The sequence below is a fragment of the Rhinatrema bivittatum genome, chromosome 10 (assembly GCF_901001135.1).
Source record: "Rhinatrema bivittatum chromosome 10, aRhiBiv1.1, whole genome shotgun sequence".
NCBI classification, from domain to species: Eukaryota; Metazoa; Chordata; class Amphibia; order Gymnophiona; family Rhinatrematidae; genus Rhinatrema; species Rhinatrema bivittatum.
The window spans coordinates 105,462,995-105,483,688 of record NC_042624.1 but is presented as its reverse complement, the minus strand read 5'-3'; the positions used below and the strand labels follow the sequence as shown (position 1 = coordinate 105,483,688).

General features: G+C 43.6%; 1 protein-coding gene across 1 annotated transcript; it reads right to left on the bottom strand.

Moving 5' to 3' along the window:
* Positions 1-2,902: 2,902 nt before the first annotated feature.
* LOC115100334 (ankyrin-3-like) lies at positions 2,903-5,305 on the bottom strand. The gene has a single exon (XM_029618754.1). The coding sequence runs from the start codon at positions 5,174-5,176 to the stop codon at positions 2,903-2,905; it is 2,274 nt and encodes a 757-aa protein (XP_029474614.1). The 5' UTR covers positions 5,177-5,305.
* Positions 5,306-20,694: the final 15,389 nt, after the last annotated feature.

Sequence of the window (20,694 nt, the reverse complement as noted above, 5' to 3'; positions counted from 1 at the left end):
TCTTCCTCCCTGGCAGGCTGGCAGCATGTGGACAAAGTAAGCACACAATCCCAGTCTCTGCAGCTACTCCTCCTTCCCCTCCTATTCTTCTTGATTACAAAGGGGCGATATGGTTAAGACATTCACATACCTCATAAAGATAAATAATACATACAAGGAAAACATGAAAGGACATTTTTTTTTTTAACCAGGGGTCGTGATATTAGGGCAAAGAGGGTAGAGTCAGAAGTATCCCTACCAGCAAGAAAAGTGGATATAGGGAACAGCCTTACAGCAGAAGGGCTGAGTGGCAGAAAGGTAACAAAAATGTTATCCGAATTCAAGAAAGTATGAGAAAGAGACAGAGGGCATCGTAATGGTTGGAAAGTGAGCGTGAAGCTAGGGATCAACTAGCGTTTGTAGTATTGCAGCAGGCAGGGAGAATGAGCAGGCAAGAGAGGCCTTGAGACCCTTTATCTGATGTCAGTTTCTTTTCTTCTAAGTTACAACTAAATAATAAAAATGCCAGAAAAATATTTGCAATAAAACTGTAACCCAGTGTAAGAAATTGAAGCCACTATTACAGTGTGACATAAAAATAGTGAGATTCTTTCTTAGGATTTTAGTGGGGTAAGACTGCAGGGCAAATTAACTAACTCTGCAACAGGAATTGTACCAACAATCAAGTCAGATCCTCGGCCCCGGTTTTTAATATTCTGCTAATCTTGACAGAATAATATCTCTTTAATATACAGACTTACTAAAGACGCAGTCTCACATTTAGGATGATACAGGTATTTGCTTTGTAATATGAGTCCTTTACTCTCCCTGAGTGAATAAGTGGTAGCTACAGTATGTACAAAACAGTTTTCAAAAATCATAAAATCAAGGGAAAAGGCAAATCAGAACACGGGGTTCTGACTACAGTCTCCAGGCTTTTTCTACATTCTGTGGAACCGACGCAATAAAGTGTGCCCAGCCTAGCATTCAGGTTTCAAGGGGTTGGATGCGCGTTTTGGACACACTACACTACACTAGCACCTGATGCAATAAGGGGATTAGCTTGCCCAAAATGCGCACCCTAATTCCATGCAGATGAGGCTATTGGCTATTACCCCCTGGTGCAGTAAATCACTGGACACCCAATGCACACTTTTCAACGTGGCAAATTTAACTCCAGTCCCGGAGCTGGCGATCGGTCATTCTGCCAGTCAAGGACTTGTGAGAAATGCAAAAATACTGTTCTGCGTGGTTCTTCCTTTTAAGTATCATTGCAATACTTAGACCTACTGCTTGCAGTGTTCAAGGTTAAAGGAATAATGTAACCTGACCTAAAAAAAAAAACGTTCCGGGTGAATATATTGTGCATGTATATTGGGTGAAATCAGCTGAGGCGGGATAAAACAGACGCTCGTGTTGAGTGCCTGTTCCAATTGTGGGTGCACAGTAGAGATGTGCATTCGTTTTTGCTGAATTGGAAAATTTCAAAGAAATTGTCCAATTCGGCATGGATAGGAGGACCCGAATCCCGAGACGGATTTTCCCCGAACTTCAGGGAAAATTTGTTGTTCGGGTTAGCACGGGGGGGGGGGGGGGGAGGGGCACCTTTATTTAAAAAAAAACAAACAAACCCAAACCCACCCCAACACTTAAAATTTAGGTTATTACAACTCCCCCACCCTCCGGACCCCCCCCCCCAAAAACTTGCCTAAACTCCGTGGTGGTCCAGCGGGGGTCCCGGGAGTGATCTCCCGCTCTCAGGCCGTCGGCTGCCAGTAAACAAAATGACGCCGGTGGCCCTTTGCCCTTACCATGTGACAGGGGCTACCGGTGCCATTGGTTGGCCCCTGTCACATGGTAGGAGCAATGGACGGCCGGCGCCATCTTAGAAAATGGCACGGGCCATCCATTGCTCCTGTCACATGGTAAGGGCAAAGGGCCACCGGCGCCATTTTGTTTTCTGGCAGCTGACGGCCCGGGAGCGGGAGAGCGCTTCCGGGACCCCCGCTGGAACATCACGGATTTTAAGCACGTTTTGCGGGGTCCGGAGGGTGAGGAGGTTGTAATAAACTAAATTTTAAGGGTTGGGGTGGGGGTTGTTTTTTTTTTAGTGAAAAATGGCCAAAAAAATAAATAAAACGACCCGTTGGAAAACGAAGTTTTCCACTGGTCGCCCGAGCCGAAGCCCAAGCCGACATGTAAAAACTAAAACACATCTCACAGTCACGTTTCCTGGGTGCCCGATGCATTTGAGCGCTAGGGTTGCACAAATCTTTTAATGCAGCAGTTCATTTAAATATTGCATTGGTTGCCCAGGACATATGGCTGCGCCTGCATTAAAAAAAACAGGCACCCAAGTTCGGACGCACATTTTTACATGCGTCTTATTGCATCGGTCAGTCTAGTTGCTTTAAAGTACAAACTTGGGCCAAGATTCATCATTCTGTGCGGAATGATGAACCTTGCGCTACAGGGGGGCAAAGGAGGAGGCGGTCGGGCGAGAGCCTGCAGCCAGCTGCACCCCGGCGGTGCGGTTTCGCCTGCTGCAGTGCGGCCAGCTGCAGGCTCTCGCGGGCATAGCGCCACAGTGCCGCCGCCGATTAACATATTTCCCTCCCGACTCCCCTCCTCCCCCTAATTTAAATCTTACCGCTGCGCTAAGGACCGATCGCAGCTTGGAAAATAACCCCCTTGGGTCCTTAAACAAGAACATTTCAGATGATTAACAGAATAGCAATATTTGTTTTCACACATTACCAAGAGTTATCTTGATTAGATTTTGATTTTAAACCTAATAGGTCTGTTTCTCTAAGGTGTTTCTCCCATTCTGTGTCTTTGGAGGAAAAACTTCGTGAATCAGCTTCACCGTGTTACAAATTCACAATTACTATTAGTTTTGGTCTTAAACTATTATCTCTCAAATCTACCTGGCTAATAGCATTTTCTTTTTCAAAAATGTTACAATATGTTGATGGCTCTCTGTTGTGCCAGATTCTGCTACTTGAAGGGGTGTCTTCTTGAGACTATTTGTTGCCTGTAAATTTGTCTTCTCCCCATGAGACCAGTTCACCAAGGTTTGCACAGAGCTGACGTCGCCAGCCTTGCACGCACAGTGCAGTGGAGTATCTCGGTTATTATCCAGAGCATTCATGGAAGCCCCGATGTTTAACAACAGTTGTATCACGTCACTGTGCCCATGCTCTGCCGCAAGGTGCAGTGATGTTTTCCTCCAGACATTTTTTTCGTCAATATTTTTGTTCTTTCCTTCCGTCAAGAGAACCTTTACTATCTCTGTGCTGCCCTTGGTGGAAGCATAATGTAAAGGAGTACAGCCATCCATATCTTTAACTCCAAATCTCGCCTTTGAGCTCAGCATCGTTTTTACTATGCCAAGATGACCACCTGTGGCTGCAAAATGAAGTGGAGTCTTTTTGTCCTTGTCTGTAATATTGGGGTCAGCATTGTATTTAAGAAGCAACTCTACCATTGCATTATCTCCTGCTTCAGCAGCTAGATGTAAGGGTGTCTTTGAGTGCTTATCCTTAACATTGGTTTTCGCTTTGTAATGTAACAAGCGTTGAGCAACATCAAGATTACCCCTTTGGCTTGCAATATGCAAAGGGGTAGCTAACTCCTTGGTCAAGGAATCAATTTTGGCTCCAGCAGTGACTAAAATGTCAACTGCATCTTGCTTATTATGAAAAGCTGCCACATGAAGCGGGGTTTGATCTCCTGCACCCCCAATATTAGCATTCAGTCCTTTTTGTATGAGCAATTTTGCAGTGGAATTATCCCCAGCTTGAACTGCCAAGTGTAGGGCTGTGTTTAAATTTGGTGACCTCTCATCCAAGCGAGCACCTCTTTCAATGAGCACTTTAGCCGATTCTGTTTTACCCAGTTCTGCAGCCAAAAGCAAAGGTGTATATTCTATGTCATTTTTGGCATTAATATCTGTGCCCCTATCAATTAAAGCCAAGATGATACTGTGCAGATTTTCTCGAACAGCTTTAAAGAGAGCAGACACCAGCGTGTCGGAGGAGAGTCCTTTAGAATGTTGCAACAATAATCTGAAGATGGATTGATTGTTACTGTTAAAGGCTGTATCAATAATGCTGGAATCAATGCTGGCCCCAGCCTCCAGCAGCACTCGCACTGTATTTACAAACCCATGTGAAACGGCATAGTGCAAAGCAGTGTTCTTCTGGTCATCCTTGGCATCAACTGCGGCTCCATTTTTCAAAAGCAATTGTGTCAACTGGCTGTCATCCTTGAGAGCAGCCATATGCAAGAAGTTGTGTCTGTTTCTATAATTCCTGGTTTCATCTTGCAGCATCATTTTCACTATGTCAAAATGCTTGTTTTGGGCAGCTAAATGAAGTGGGGCATTAGCATCTTTGTCCAAGGCGTATAGATTTGCCCCAGCATTGAGTAACACTCTCACTGCTTCAGCATGGCCTTTTTCAGATGCTCTGTGCAGTGGTGTTCTTCCATTTTTATCTTTCATTTCTAGTTTGGCACCTTTACCAATTAAATAGTCAATCACGGGAACCTGGCCATTAGCAGCAGCAACGTGTAGAAGAGTTTCATTGGAAGAGTTCACTGCATTAATATCATTATCCTTCAATATTTCCTTCAGGCGAGAAATATCGCCTTTTGCTACTAAACCAAAGATGCCATTTAAATCAGAAGGTATTTGCTTAGATTTGGCTATATGAAGTTTTGGCTTTTCGTGAATTTCCTGTGTGGTAGACTTTTTAGGCTTTCCTTTCTTTAATAAGGCAATACTCGGGCTGCCCTCATGCCTCTGCTCAACAGTTTTTTGAATGCCATCTTTGTCTTTTTCTAGCAGATAGCCCACTAGCTGTCTTTTACCATCTCCAATTTTTTCATTGAATTTATTGACATAGTTTCTCATGGAGTTATACAAATTTGGTTCTACTATTTTTAAGCAGGGATAGACAAAAAGCCTACAGGCTCTCTCACCTTGAGAAATCAGCATATCCAGGAGTCGGGAATTCCTCTCTGTACGTGTTCTGTAGTGGGACACCAGCATTTTTTTCTCTTGTGTGAAAATGCCATTTTCGGTCAGCCAGGTAAGAATATATTCTGTATTGTTTATGCCAAACACCAATTCTTCCTTTCTGGTCTTCAGAACCTCTATTGCATAAGGATTTATAAACCAGCTCGACGAATGCATGGTGATATTGGTAACTTATCCAATGGAATGTGAAAACATCTGGGGTTTTGTTTTTTTTTTTTTCAGAATGTCACCCTTTTACAAGATGAATTTTCCAAGAATGTTGTGTCTTGAAAAGGAATTGTGTGAAATAATAGTCCAATAACTCGGAGTCTCATTATGCTCTTTAGTGTTCCTTGGCAACAGAAGGCGTTAAGTAGTGCACAAAAACAAAAGCAGGAACCCACCTACTACTTGTGTTTTGTGATTATACAGAATTTGTAGCTTAAAAGAAATCTGCAGTAAAAATATAAATAAATCAAAGTTGCAGGGTCACTAAACCTGTGCTAACAGGTAGAAACTTTGCTTGTTCAAGGAAGTACTGTAAACTATCTGTCAAAAAGAAAACTAAAAGCCAGGCAACAGTTGCTGTGAACACATAGTTGGTGCCTATGTTTCTACTTCAGCAAGGTGAGCAGGAAGCAGAAGTGTCCAGCTGCTCCAACACTCTTCTCCACCCCTAGCAACCTACCTCTCACCCCAAGTGCTCAAAGCTTCTTAAGCAATAGCACAAAGCAAGTAATGAGACCCAGTGTGTAAATCAAACTTTGAAAGCTAATTACACCGGTGTTTGTAGGTTGGGCTGTCTTTTAAAGGGCCAACAAAAATGTTTTGCTCATTGTAGCACATGAGCTTCTGAAATTCCAAAGGGTCCCTTTTTCACAAAATTAAGGTCCTTTGTGATCCGGAAAGCTCACATGCTGCATTACACACGCTTCACAGAAATACTTCATGCGGCCCACTCTAACCCAGTTCCTTGTTGTGCCACCCACTTTTCCCCACGGAAAAAAAGTATTTGCACTGTGCACTTTTCCTCTGGTGGGGGGGGGGGGGGGGAGGAGGAATGCAGTTCTTGCTGAAAATTGCCCCTTAAAAGGCATCACAACCTACTCAGATTCCAGTTTTCTCCAGGAGCAGCCTGACTATTGGAATTCTGCACTACAACCCAAAATGCAAGAATTCCTTCCCGCAGTCCACTGAACTGATCAGAGGGGGAATGAGAAACTGAATATACCGCAAAGGCACGAAGAGGGTCCCGCGCCCACCTCAGGGAGTCAGAAACGACCCCTTGGAACACAGTGCACTCTTCGTTGGGAAGCAATTTTAACCTGGCTGGACTCAGGATTAGCTCTACTGGAGTACCACAGGAATATTCTGTGAACGTTTCTTGCTAATTATGTAGAGAATCATTTTTTAAATACAGTAAATGGCTAATTCTGCCAGATTTCTTGTGTCATGTAGTCAACTACAGGGAAAAATTTGGCTCATGGAATTTTCTCTCAGGCTGCAGAAAATGTATTGAAATCAGCTTCGGAGGAATGTTGCATTTTTTATATTTATTTATTTATTTACGATTTTTTTTTATATACTGACGTTCATTTCAAAAAGAGATATCACATCGGTTTACAATAAGGTACAATCACATTTGTTATGGCCGTTGGCCGTGGCGGGCCGCGACCGGGGCCAACTGTCATGGCCGCCGGCTGTGGCGGTCCACAGCCGGGACCAAGTACTTACCCGCGGTGTCGGGTTAGCACCGAGGCCCCTGCTGGAGCAGGCAGGCCCCTTCGGCGCTCTTCCCGCGGCTATGGCTGCTGCTGAGGCTGCCACTGGGCTCTGCACAGCCGGGATGACTCCTCCCCCTTCTGTCTACTAAAGAGCCGCGTTCGTGGCTGAAGAGAGATTTAAAGGGGCCACAACAGGAAGTGTCATGGCTTCTTCCCTAGACTCCTCCCTCACCTTGGGTATTTAAGGCAAGGTCTGCTCCTCAGACTTTGACTTGGTATTGAGGCTTCTGGTTGTTCAGTCTCTGTACTGGTGTTCCTGGTCTGCGTTCCTGGCCTTCGTTCCTGTTTCTGTTCTTCTCCCTCGTTGGATTGCTTCTTGGCTTCTGACCCTTGGACCGGCTGTTGTTCTTCACTTGGCTTGACCCTGGACTGGCTGCGGACCCTTTTCCTGGTTTGCTTCTGGACTGGCTGCAGACCATTCTCCTGCATTGCTTCTGGAACAGATTTGACTCTTCTCCTGGCTTTGACCCTCGGAACAGCTCCTGACCACTCTTTGGCTTCTACTCCTAGACTGACTCAACCTGCTGGAGGCGCCAGCCATCTGAAATCCACAACCTGCAGGAGGCCACTGCATCCAGACCAATCTTCAGTCTTCAAGTAGTTCTTAAGTCCCAGCGGCCGGGTTCCTACAGGCTCCTCCTGGGGGAACCACGAGCTTCCAGGGCGAAGTCTTCATTCGACTGCTGAACCTTCAAGCCTTGCCCTCCGACAGTAGGGACCAGAGAGGGTTTACTCTCTTTGGTAACGCTAACTTACCTCGGAACAGGGGTCCACCTCCGGATTTGTAACAATATTTCTATGCCGCCTATACACTTTTCTAGGCGGCTCTCAGTAAAACGTTCATAATGAAATACCTCAGTACAAACACATAAAAAGACAACATCTGAGAAAAAAACCCAAAAACAGTTGTCAAAACCAAAGAGAGTCATTTGATAAACACCGTAATCATGATAAGCCTCTGGGAAAAGAGGCGCCTTCAACAGTTTCTTGAACTTTTTACTGCAATCTGTCATCCTTAATTCCATGGGTAGTGTATCCTACAGTTTCCCCGTGCATGTTTTTTTTTTTTTACTCATCTCTTGATTTTGCAGAATAAGGTCCATAAGGATTACTTATTATTAATGTACTGTAGCAGTCAGCATGTGCACTTAAGCTATGGCATGACCAACTGTCAGGGTTTAGGCAGCACAGTATTAAGTATGACAAAAGGAAAAAGCTTTTGGAGGATTTCCTAATGATTTTTACATATGTTCAATTAAAGATTGGATGAATTAAAAAAAGAGAAAATTTCTGGCACGAAATTGCTCACAAGAGCAATAAAATTTTTATTAACCGAGGTGATGTTTGCTAACGAACCGCGGTATATAAAAATCTTTAAATAAATAAATAAATAAAATCTCCAAAATTCAGCAAATAGCTAAGAAAGATATTGATGATGAAGCAAATAATTTAATGTGACCCAAATACAATCACACTTGTTGAACTATGATCAAAGGTTGTCTGTTTCTTAGGATTGTCTCAGAATGAAGCAAACATGCCTATAGTCATCATGGTGTCTATCCATCTGTGTTGCGGCCGGGTTCTGCGGCTGAATAGTGGACCCTTGGGCCAACCCACCCCGAGGGGCGGAGTAGGTCGGGAGGCGGAGCCAAGACTCAGAGGGCAAGGATGTAGTAGCAATAGAGTCTGATATAGGATCTTCACCCAGGTACGCAGGACCCCCCAGGAGGAGCCCGTAGGGTTCCGGCGCCTTGGGACTTGGGCCCCAGAGAGAGAGTCCAGCAATAGAGAAGCAGACACTACCAGTGGTAACAGGGCTAGCACAGGTTCTTCACCCGGACACCTAGCAACCCCCCAGGAGGAGCCCGTAGGGTTCTGGTGCCTTGGGACTTGAGTGCTAGTGAGAGGGGTAGCAGCGAGGAACTAGACAGTTCAGGGAGAATAGAGTTCAGGACACGAGCTTCACCCGGGCACCGGAAACCCCCCAGGAGGGACCCGTAGGGTTCCAGTACCTTGGGACTTAGGAGACAGCAGAGACAACTCTATCTCACAGGCGTAGCTGCAAAAGGCGCCTGACGTGGGGTCCGGAGTCGAGGCAAAGCAAGGCTGCCGGCAGGCGTTGGGGCAGACCCCGCTGAGGACAAGGCTGGTAGCAGGCAGCGAACAAGGCGAAGTCAGAACGGACTGAAGTCAAGGCAGGCAGCAGGCAAGGCGTAGTCAGGACGAACCGAAGTCAAGGCAGGCAGGAAACACAGCAAGGAACACAACTCAGAGCTACAGGGCTGTAGTGAACCTCGTTGCAAGGCGAAGAGGAATAGTCTGAGCGCCGGTTATATCTGGGTGGCGGGTGACATCATCACTGCGGGCGGAGCCCGGCTTCCAGGTTCTGGGCGCCCAAAGAGTTCGTACTTGCGCGCGAGGCCAGTGCAAGCGGGACAAGGAAATGGCGGAGGCCACATGGGCCTATGCGCGTCCCTGGAAGCCGGAGGGTGGTGAGCGCGGCGTTCCCTGGCCCGAAGGTAAGTGCCGGTCAACAAGGAGAGAGGGGAAGCGGAGCAGACCGCAACATCTGTCCATTCATAAGAACATAAGACTTATACTGGGTCAGACCAAAGGTCCATCGAGCCCAGTATCCTATATCCAACAGTGGCCAATCCAGGTCACAAGTACCTGGCAGGATCCCAAGGGGTAGAGAGATTCCCTGCTGCTTATCCCAGGGATAAGCAGTGGATTTCTGTAACTCTACCTCGATAATGGTTAATGGACTTTTCCTCCAGGAACGTGTCCAAACCTTTTTAAACTCAGCTACACTAATAACTTTCACTATATTCTCTTGCAACGAATTCCAGAGCTTAATTATGCATTGAGTAAAAAAAATATTTTCTCTTTTTAGTTTTAAATGTATTTCCTAGTAACTTCATTATGTGTCCTCTGGTCTTTGTACTTTTTGAAAGAGTAAATAACTGATTAATGTTTACTCATTCCATTCCACTCATTATTTTATAGACCTCTATATATCTCCCTTCAGCTGTCTCTTCTTCAGTCTAAAGAGTCCTAACCTCTTTAGCCTTTCTTCATAGGGGAATTGTTCCATCCCCTTTATCATTTTGGTCGCCCTTCTCTGTACCTTTTCTAATTCTGCTATATCTTTTTTGAGATGTGGTGACCAGAACTGCACACAATACTCAAGATGAGGTCACACCATGGAGCGACAGAATGGCATTATGATATTCTCTGTTTTTTGTTTTATTCTCCATTCCTTTCCTAATAATCGCTAGCATTCTATTTGCTTTCTTGGCTGCTGCTGCACACTGAGCAGAAGATTTCAACATATTGTCAACAATGACATTTAGATCCTTTTCCTGAGTGGTGACTCCTAATGTGGAACTGTGCATTGTGTAGCTATAATTTGGGATGCTCTTCCCTAAGTGCATCACTTTGCACTTGTCCACATTAAATTTAATTTGCCATTTGTATGTCCACTCTCCCAGTTTTACAATGCCCTCTTGCAATTATCACAATCCTCTTGTGATTTAACAACTTTGAATAATTTTGTGTCATTGGAAAATTTGATAACCTCACTTGTTCACATTTCCAGGTTGTTTATAAATATATTAAAAAGCAGAGGGCCTAGAACATATCCCTGGGGCATTCCATTATTCACCTTTCTCCACTGGAAAAATGTATCATTTAGCCCTATTCTCTGTTTTCTCTCTTTGAACCAGTTGTCAATTCACAATAGGACACTGCCCTCTGTCCCATGACTTTTTAATTTCCTAAGAAGTCTCTCATGAGAGACTTTGTCAAATGCTTTCTAGAAATCCAGATACACTATATCAACTGATTCACCTTTATTCATGTTTGTTTACACCCTCAGAAAAATGTAGCAAATTTGTGAGGCAAGACTTCCCTTCGATAAATCCATGTTGGCTTTGTCCCATTAAACTAAGTCTATCTATATGTTTAGCAATTTTGATCTTTTTGATAGTTTTTATCATTTTGCCTGGCACAAATGTCAGACTCATTGGTCTGTAGTTTCCTGGATCGTCCCTTGATCCCATTTTAAAAATTGGCATTATATTGCCACCCTCCAGTCTTCAGGTACCATAGACGATGTTACTGATAGTTTACAAATTTCCAATAGCACGTCCACAATGTAATTTCTCAGTTCTTTCAGTACTCTGGGATGTATACCATCTGGGCCAGGTGATTTGCTACTCTTTAGTTTGTCAGTTTGCCGTAGTGCATCTTCTAAGTTCACTGAGATTTGTTTCAGTTCCTCTGAATCATCACCTTTGATTATCATTTCTGGCATGGATATCTCTCTTACATCTTTCTCAGGGAATACCGAAGCAAAGAATTCATTTAGCCTCTCTGCTTTGTCATCCCTAAGCACCCCTTTTACCTCTTGATCATCTAATGGTCCAACTGTCTCCCTCGCAGGCTTTTTACATCTAACATACCTGAAAAAGTTTTTATTATGAGTTTATGCCTTCATTCTTTCCTATAGGTTTTTGTTTTTCTTGCTGCTGCTTGCACCGCTGCTGGTACTCATTTGGCAACCTCCAGCATTAATGTTCTAATAATACGCTCGGAGTTACTGTCAATGCATCTGCTTCCATGTCTGCTCGCTGGCAGCCTTGCACCAAGTCCGGAACATAAACCGGAAGTGATCCCATCTCCACTTGTGATCTGTGGACTGAATTCCCAGAGATCCCCTTTCCAGATCATTTTTTGGAAACCCCCAATGAAAGGGAGGATTCAGCATTCCTATCTGGCTGTAATGTTTCAGGACAGGTTGATCCAGTTCTTCTAGTCGTATGCTTGCATGGAGGTGTAATTCTGAGTTCCCCGAAAAAGGGTGATAAGAGTAAAACTGGAACTGGAGCAGGGTACACATAAGCACGATTGAGAAGGTGCATTCATAGACTGCACAAAATTTCCAAAGGCATTCTTTACTTCCAGCACTGATCCCCTTCCTTTTCCTCTCTGTATCCCAGTAACTCCCATTCCCCTCACCTCTCTTTGCTCTCTTTCTTGGGCTGTTGGGACCTGGTATCCCTGGCCAACCCTCCTGAACCAGCCCCTCCCACTGAAAGTATCATTTTCAACTCCCCTTATTGTCTACCCCTCACATCTCAAATTTCATCAAAATCTGTCCACTGGTTTCTCCGCTGATACTGGGTCACAGACAGATGGACGGATGAATGAATATGACCTGCCCATAAGGTATGTATGCGTGAATAGCTTCTACTGCTGCTGCCGCCATGTTTACCTGTTCCATCACCCCTCCATCTCCCGCCCCCTCCTTAGTTCTTCCCCCCCTCCCCTTCCTATGCCTCCCTCTCAAATTACACTGGCCCTAGCTCCTTTTACCAATAACTAAGACATTAAAAAGTATACTCCCAGTCTACAGCTCCATCCTCCCTTTGTGGCGCTCTTCCTGCTGCTGACTACAATGGAGTCAAACACCCCCCCTCCCCCCCCTCCCCGCTATGCTCTCCCTGCTTCTGGTTTATACCACGTTTACTGCTCCTCTGGCAATAGAAGGAGGGCGGGGGGGGGACTGCTTGCTCCCCTGGTTCTCAGTGTGCTGCGGAGCCAGGTCAGGAGGGAGGCAGGAGCTCAGTCTTCACACAGCTGTTTCCCTCTCCTGCTCCTCTCTGAGCCAGGGGTGGTTCTTTTCGCTGCCATACAGTCTGCCTCTCCTTCTCCACTACAGCAAACTGCTGGGCCAAGCTGGGGCGGGAGCAGGGGCAGGGCTCTTCTGAAATGCTGTGCTCCCCCTACCTTCTCCTGCTCCTCTCCAGCTGTGCCGGGAGAGGGGAACGGCCTTCAACCATGGGAGGGTGTAATATTTCCCAGGGATTGCCTTAGGGGTCCACTGTAGCTGCCACCGACCCCCAGGGCCTTAACTTGAAAAACACTGGTCAGAGTGAACTGGAGAAAGACTGGTGGAGGTATCAGCAAACTTGTAAGTCACAGTACACACGCAAGTAAGTATTCTCAAAATGGTCTATGTGCGTACTTTATTAAATACCTGCCTCCATTTTTAATTCAGGCTTATTAGGCGGACATGTTATATATTTTTATGTAGAGCACTAAAAAAAAAAAAAAATTAAACCCAAAACCAAGAGAACCAATTATATAGAAAAAGAAAACTCCCTATATACAGCATTCAACAACATCAAAATTGTAAAGTGAACATCATAAGCTGGTCAAATATCTAATTTGGAAGGGATATTCAGCAGCACAGCTATGTAGAAATCGCTACTTAGAAGGATAAATCTTATCTGTCAAAGTTTAGACCTGCTATTGAGCAGGTTTAACTTAGCAGTTTCTGCAGACAATAGTGAACTATTGGAGCTTGAATATTTGAGGTATTAATACAACTTCTATGTTACTGCAGGGCAGTGATTAACCCAGCTCATAGAGCACAGAATCCCCCAATCTGGGTTGCTTCTCAAGATAAATCTAAAAATGCAGGTGACCTATGATTAAAATATAAAAAGACATGGTTTGTCCACTTTACAATGGTTTCTGACATCTCAATGTTATGAAACACCACGTCTATAAAGAGGACGTTGATTTTTTTGACAGTTCTAGTAGGGAGTTTTTTTTTTTGGGGGGGGGGGGTTTGCTTATATATTTATTTGTGCCTAAAATATACATGCAGATGTTTATAAAATAGATAAAGAAAATAAGCATTTGGGGAGAGCAGAAATAGGTAATATTTTATTAACACCGTTTATAAAATCTTGCATAAATCTCTGTGCGTCCACTCGCATGTGCAACTCGTGCACTGCAGGCAGGTTTGAAAGCTGGGCTCTGGTATTAAAAAAAGAAAAGCAGTTCGAGTTATGCCTGTGTGAGTGGTGGGCAAATATCTCCAGGCAAAGCGAAAGACAAACCAGCACCAGGCGGCGTCTTTAAAGCTACAGCGCTTTCTACTTGCTGCAGAGTCCACATTTACAGCAAGTAGGGGACCCATGTGCAACAATTCAACCCGGTCAGCTGCACTGGTTCCTCCTCTGAGCAAAAAAATGCAGTTTGAAAAGCACTCAAAATGGTCACAGGAAGTCGGACGGAGTGGGAAAGCAGGCACAGAGGAAGACTGAGATTGTGCCAGACATTCCTTTGTTCAAACTTCATTAAATCCAAACCATGATTTTTTCCTGCAGCTAGGACTGGTGCTGCTTCGGGTCGCTCTCCTGTCTGCTGCAATGTTTTGTTTTACATTTAGTAGGAGGCACTGCTACCTTAACGTTCCGTTTCAGATACGGTAGGGATTTGACTTGGCAAAGAAAAGCAAGGAACATTTTATTTAAGAAATAGGGCATCTTGTGCTCGTGCCTGAGCTGTTTCCCCTTGGTTCGCTGGCTGCGGAAACCTGCACGGAGGGTAATCCTAGCCACACCAGCAAGCCCAGGACGGCTGTTTCAGCAAGAACCTCACTGGGTTCAGAAGCAGCCGGGGTTGTCATAAAGTACGGTAGTAAAGCACAGGAGGGGGAGGGGGAGTATTGACTTCTGACCTAGGGGCAGGCCTGGGGGCCGTATGAATAAGCATGGACTTTGTAAGAACCCAAAAGGAAGGTGCCGAGATCTGAACTGACCTACCAGCGGCCTACTGGAGGGCAGTGGGAAGAGCAGAGGCTGGGAGAAACTCATGGCTGGGAGGAGGTTTAAGTGCTGGGTATTTATATTGCTAATCTGCCCCAGAGTGCCAGAGAACCAGAGAGGAAGACTGAATGGACCAATTGGTCTTTTGCCGTCATTTACTGTTTTATTTATTTATTTAAACATTTTTGTATACCGAACATATTGTGTATACTTCAAGTCGGTTTACAATAAAACAACAGACTGTCTTTAACGACATATCTTAAAAACAAATAAAATATTATAAAAGATAAAACAAACTCCACTAAAAATGAAACTGTGTGCCTATAAGTAAGAAAATCATTCCAGAATTAAAATAAAGATGCTTTGACAAGAAAGCCCAGTAAGAACTGAATCTCCAGAATGAGTTGATAACCCCAGGAGTAAGGAGACATGTGACTAAGCATTTCCTGACCGTAACTCAGTCAAGTAGGGATGCACACAATATTTTATTTTATTTTTTTAATCTTCATTTCATTTCTTTTTTCATTTTTTGGAGATTTTTTTGTTTCTTTTTCATTTTGGAAGGATGTTTTCTGTGGTTTTTTTCCCCCCCCCCTTTTTGGCAAACAGTGCACAGTATTGTGCACAAATAGTGCGCCTTCTTAACAAATAGAGCACACTGCCTTGCTAATAGTGCAGACTATTTCCCGAAAATGAAAAACTGACAACCTTTTTCATTTCAATTTTTTAGTTTGTTTGAAACAACAAAAATGGTGTCATTTGTCATGTTTTACATTTTGGTTTCAAACAAATGCACAGCCCTGTCAAGTATTATCAAACAGGCTTTTCCTCATGGTAGCAATTTGTGTCTGACATTATTGCAAATTATTTTAAAAATCTTTTTTTTTTTTTTTTTCCCCCACTGCCAACCAAGAATTATGTGACTTGGGCCAGCATAATGGTACCGAAGCCTTCCTTTCCAGTTCCTCACTAGACAGCTGCCACAAGGAATGATCACACATCTACTGGTGCCAGGACAACAGGTGCAGCCGCAGCCCAGTTGTCGCCTTTTGGAATGCGGCGTTGTGTGCACACGCAGCCCCCTCATGTGCTGAGTCACCGCCTTCTTCACTGGTAGCCTGCCCAAGATAAGATGCAAAGTATCTCAGCAAGCACCAAGTAACTGTCACAAAAGCCATTGCCATTCTAGAATTAATAGGAAAGCTGTAGGCCTTTAAGATACTTGGCTTTATTTCGTCCTGAGAAGGATGCAAGTAATATGTTAAACGACTCCAGTTATCTAACGGGGCTCTCAATATCGTAGAGGAGTTCAGAATGAGAATCGTTTTTTTTGAGACTTCGTGAGAGAAACAGACATTATTCCTAAAGGGCAATTTCTCTGCATTAGTGCGGAGGAAATAACTTGAAATATAAGCAGCTTGTAACGTGCACAAGAATGTCAGAGACCGTGCCAGGAACTTGGGATTTGCAAGGTTATAGCATCTTTTGCTCTTAGTCATCTTAAAAAATCTATCACCGGCTAACAGCAAAAGTGCACAGGAATTTGTTCCCCCTTCGGTAGCCGGCCAGCCAAGTGACTCATTGGGGTTTGGCAACATACCTAAAACTTTAGGAGGTTCTCTAAATTATATAAAATGTACCACTATGGAATGTTTAACAAAATTACTCATAACCCATGAGAATGAGAGGTATACATTTGTATAACACTAGGGGACATTACTAGCCAGTCAGAAATTAAGTTCTGTTTTGTTTTTTATTCAAGATAGTAAACAGATTGAAGTCCAATATTAGCTTCTTGGGCAATGGGAATTGGTATTCTTTAGTAATTGGGAGACAGTTTAGAAGTAGCTGTACAGATTTATTTGACACCTTAATTAAATGTATAAAAGCCAATAACGTAGAACAGATTTCAGGGCCCAGAACGCTAAAACCTGAAACTTCATCTAGTTTAAGGATCTACAACGTACTGAAATAGTTTTTTGGTATATATACAGTAAGCTTTTTTTCTTTGAAGGGGGGTTGGTGTCAGGGGACAGTTTCCTCCTGCTTCTTTAAGCTTTCGGCTGGGATCCAGTGCCACGAGTCCTCAATTGCAGCTACTCGGGGATTTTTTTTTCTTCTATTTTATATCTGCTTCTATCTAACTCACTCAGCTCATTCAGCGCAGCAGGGCTCCTTCTGACATCCAGCAGTTACGGGTCCTAACTCCAACCACTAGGGGTGGCTGTTGCACAATTGCTGGGACTTCCTCCGCCAGCAGCAGCCTCAGCCCCAGCTAGTGGGAGACCTTATCCGAAAATCAAACTTAGGTCCATTAGATGGCCAGCCCCAATAAATATTTATTAAAGTTATGCCTATGGCAAAAAAAAATAAATAAATCTTCTGAAGAATAGGATTTGTGAATTCGGTTAAGCCTAAATTAAGACTTACTTTTTCTTCTACAAGTAATTTACTTTTACAAACTTGAAAACTATATTGATGAAGAAGTTATCACTACCTATCATACAGTGGTCCTCTTAACGTTTTCATAAAATTAAATGCACACTAGCTCTAAATACAGGCCAGTTCAGAAATAGTTTGAAACTGTTTTCCAAACTCATTAGGTAAGAAAGTAAATGAGAAAGTGTTGTGCGCATGTGTGTATGAACTGTTTTAACTTTATTTAAAAAGTGTCAGCAAAAGCTCATTCTCACATGTAGCATTTCTGACCTGAGTAGATGAGAAATTATTTAGTGGAAAGTATAGATTTGACTACGTGTTCACCATTTTTCATTCTTGATGGAAAAATGAACAGCGTTAAATAAAATTGTTTTATTGCCAAATTTTGCTTTAACTCAAAAGTAAAAAGGATTTTAGCATTAAAGAACCGAGGGACTGTTTCAACAAGTACAGGCAGAATTGAAAGTGAACAAGGCAGTGGGACCTGATGGGGTACATCCCAGAATGTGGAAGGAGCTAATGGGGTGATCTGACTGTCCCCTTCACACCTCTGCTCAATTTAGCAAATGAAACAGCAGAGATTCCTAGAGGTCCATCAGAGTTTGCTTTTTTTCTGTGTGTAATAAATTGAAGTCACCTGGTTTGGAATTATTGATCCAGCAGGGTTGCCCTCTTCTTTCTATGGTGCTATTAGCCAGCAGCTTTGCCGAGTTCCCTGTCTCTGCCATCATAAAAGAGGCGTCTGGCATTAATTATTAGGGATGTGCATTCACTGCATAGGTACGTGTGCACCTCATGGACTTTATAGTACATGCGTAAAAACGGATAATATGGATATAGCTTGTTATTAAAAGTGCATGCATACTATACATTTTTTACGCATGTACTATACAGTCCGCGAGATACGTGTGTACCTCCGCAACGAAGGAAACAAATGCACATCCTATTAATTATATTCTTCTCAGCAGGTCTCTCTTTGTCTGTGCATTGTTTTATGTTAATTATGAATGTTATGATGTAAAGTGCTTAGAACATGGATAATGTGGCCTAGAAGTTTTTTTTTAATAAACAAATATGTAAATACATGTTTCCATGTTTCCTATTTTCTATCTATGGCACAAATCTTTATTGAAGAGACCTTTTGTTATTTGTATACAGAACTATGTGGACAGGTTAACATTCTGACCTATATCCTTTATCTATATTTAACTAATTGATCATGAATACAGCTACTGCAAATATGTACCTTCCAGTTAGGTAAAGGCTTTTTTACAGAGTTCCCTGTAGACCCCATAAGCCAATGTATGGTAGTATATATGTATAACTACCTCCAAAGTATCCTTCAGGCACAATAGGGAGAAAACGCCATCAAAATAGGGAATGCTTAATACAGCCCTTCCCAAACCTGTCCTGGTGACCCAGCAGCCAGTTAGATGCTCAGGACATATGTGATGACAATGCCTGTAGTAAATTTGCATGCACCGGAGGCTCAGTGTATGTACATTTATCTCATGCATATTCATTGTGGATATCTTGAACATCAGCTGGCTCCAAAGGATACCAGGCCAGGTTTGGGAAGTCCTGGTTTATTGGCTTCTGCTTTGCAAGTCGACTGTATGTCTTTAAAGTATCCACTAGAGGCTGCTGTTTCTCCATGAAACCTCCCAAGTGGGCTGAGCTTGGCAGCGAACTTAGCAGTAATTAAGTGAGAGCTGGGGCTTCTTCAGTTGTGGTTACTGTTTTCTGTTAAAACTAGGCGTAGCAGAGCTGCATGCTTCCCCATAAATCTTTATTTTCTGTTTTTCTTTGCTGAAGAAGCTGTAGGAAAAGGAAACAAAGCTATCCAGGGCTAATATATTCTCTAGAGTCACTAAATCTCAGGCAAAACCCACGGTAAACACAAAAAAGCGGATTTTTAAGGCGGCAGGAAGAAACTGAGTTAAAATGCACTAGATTGCTAGCTATGCAGTTGATATGCTGTGAGGCCAATGTAATAAAACCTGAGTAAAATACTGCACTGAACTGTTTTCTTTACTTATGCACTGAAAAATAAGTTAACTGGTGATGCAGAAAGCTAACGACATGCAAATTACTACAGTGTTAAAAAACAAAATGTAAAAGATGCACTCAACAGGTGTAAAGTGAAAAAAGTGCCTCTCTCTGGGGCAGGAACTTGGAGTAGCATAGTCGTCACTATTGTTGTACAAATGCTTGCCGTATGTACAAGTTTGCATCACTGTCGCCTCATGCTTCTCTGCTTCGCTACGTAAGGCCCGCTATCCCTCCGCCATGCTGCTGTCATGTTCACCACTTGCCTGTGAACAGTTCTACTGCCAGCTGGTCTTCCAGGTGTTATGCATGGACAAATGGGGAAAAGCGCAAGACATCAGCGATAGACGCTTGTACATACAGTGAGTACTGCACAATGGTGACAACTGTGCTCCTATAAGTGCCTTTCCCAAAGGGCTTACATAACGACAGACAATTGCACGTCCAACAATTTTGCGTCTCTGACTCAGGGATTCTGGGGCAGAATCCCTCTGGCTCAGGTACCCTCAATGCTTAGCTCGGCTTTCTTAGGCTTAGAAATTTAACTCCTGGATCAGACATGAACTAACGTTAATGCACATTTCTGGGACTAGTGATAGTCTAGGGTGCTGCGCTGGTGTGGTCCTGGACCTGAGGTCCGCATGTGCAGTAAATCCGCCCTGGATGTGGAAGACCTGCGTTCAGGACCTCTGCACCCAGGAACCTCAGGTCCAGGGCCACACCGGCAGAGCACCATAGACTAACCAGCCCTAGAATTGTGAGTTAACTTTACTCCACCTCTGACCCACGAGTTACATTTCTAGCATTAAAAACAATTTGAGTTAAGCTTTCAGGCATTTATGGCACCTCCCTGCATTGGGAAATGTCTTCATTAACATTTGCATGGAGGAGCACTAATGTAATCTGCTTTGAAGTGCTGAAAAAAAGCGTGAAATGCGGAATATAAAAATCTAAATAAATAAATAATGTGTACATGCATATTTGGGTTGTTCTTGCTGCTTTGCACCTCTTATGGTGCCTTGGTGTGTTGATGCCACCCTTCTGCTCCTTTATCCATGCCTTGGGGGTTTTCCTGCCACCTTTTCTGCTTCATTCCCCCGTCACTGTCTTAGGACGTTGATGCCACTCCTTGTGCCACTTTGCCCTTCGTGCTTCCATCGAGGGCGTATGCCACTGTTGTTGGTGCCCTCTTTTGAAGCTGAGGGTATTTTTCCCCACTCTTGCTGCTTCTTTGCTTCTCTCACACATCTTGGAGAACTCCTAGCACTGCTGGTACCCCTTTGCCCCTTTACAGTGCCTTAGGCTATTCAGGCCACTTTTGGTGCCTACCTCGCCACAGTCTTGATGCGTTGATGATGTCTACCCACCAGTTTCATTAGCACTGATGAGAAAACCCCAGTTTTGGAGCCCATAATAGACTGCAGTGTTTCCCGCATGGTCTTTAATGGTGAATAAATGAACAAATAAAAACAAAAGAACCACATTTCTGTTTTCATTTGGAACAAATCGGACAAATAGAGGTGCTCTACGGAATGAATTAGAGTTTCCTCTGCACATCCCTGCTATCACAGTCTGGCATCACTGCTGATAGTCTCAGTAGAATTGCCAAAGATTGCACAGACAAATGAACTGAACTACTCACTTTCTCTAAGGGTCCATCTCTCCTGAGCAGGGTTGAGGACACTGACAGGGAAGTACATACTGTACCTCTTCTATGGAAAATTGAAAGTCCTTGGTTTCCAGTACTGTCAATCTGGCAGGTAGACCCAGAGGCAGATTTAAGGGGTTTTTTTTTTTTTAT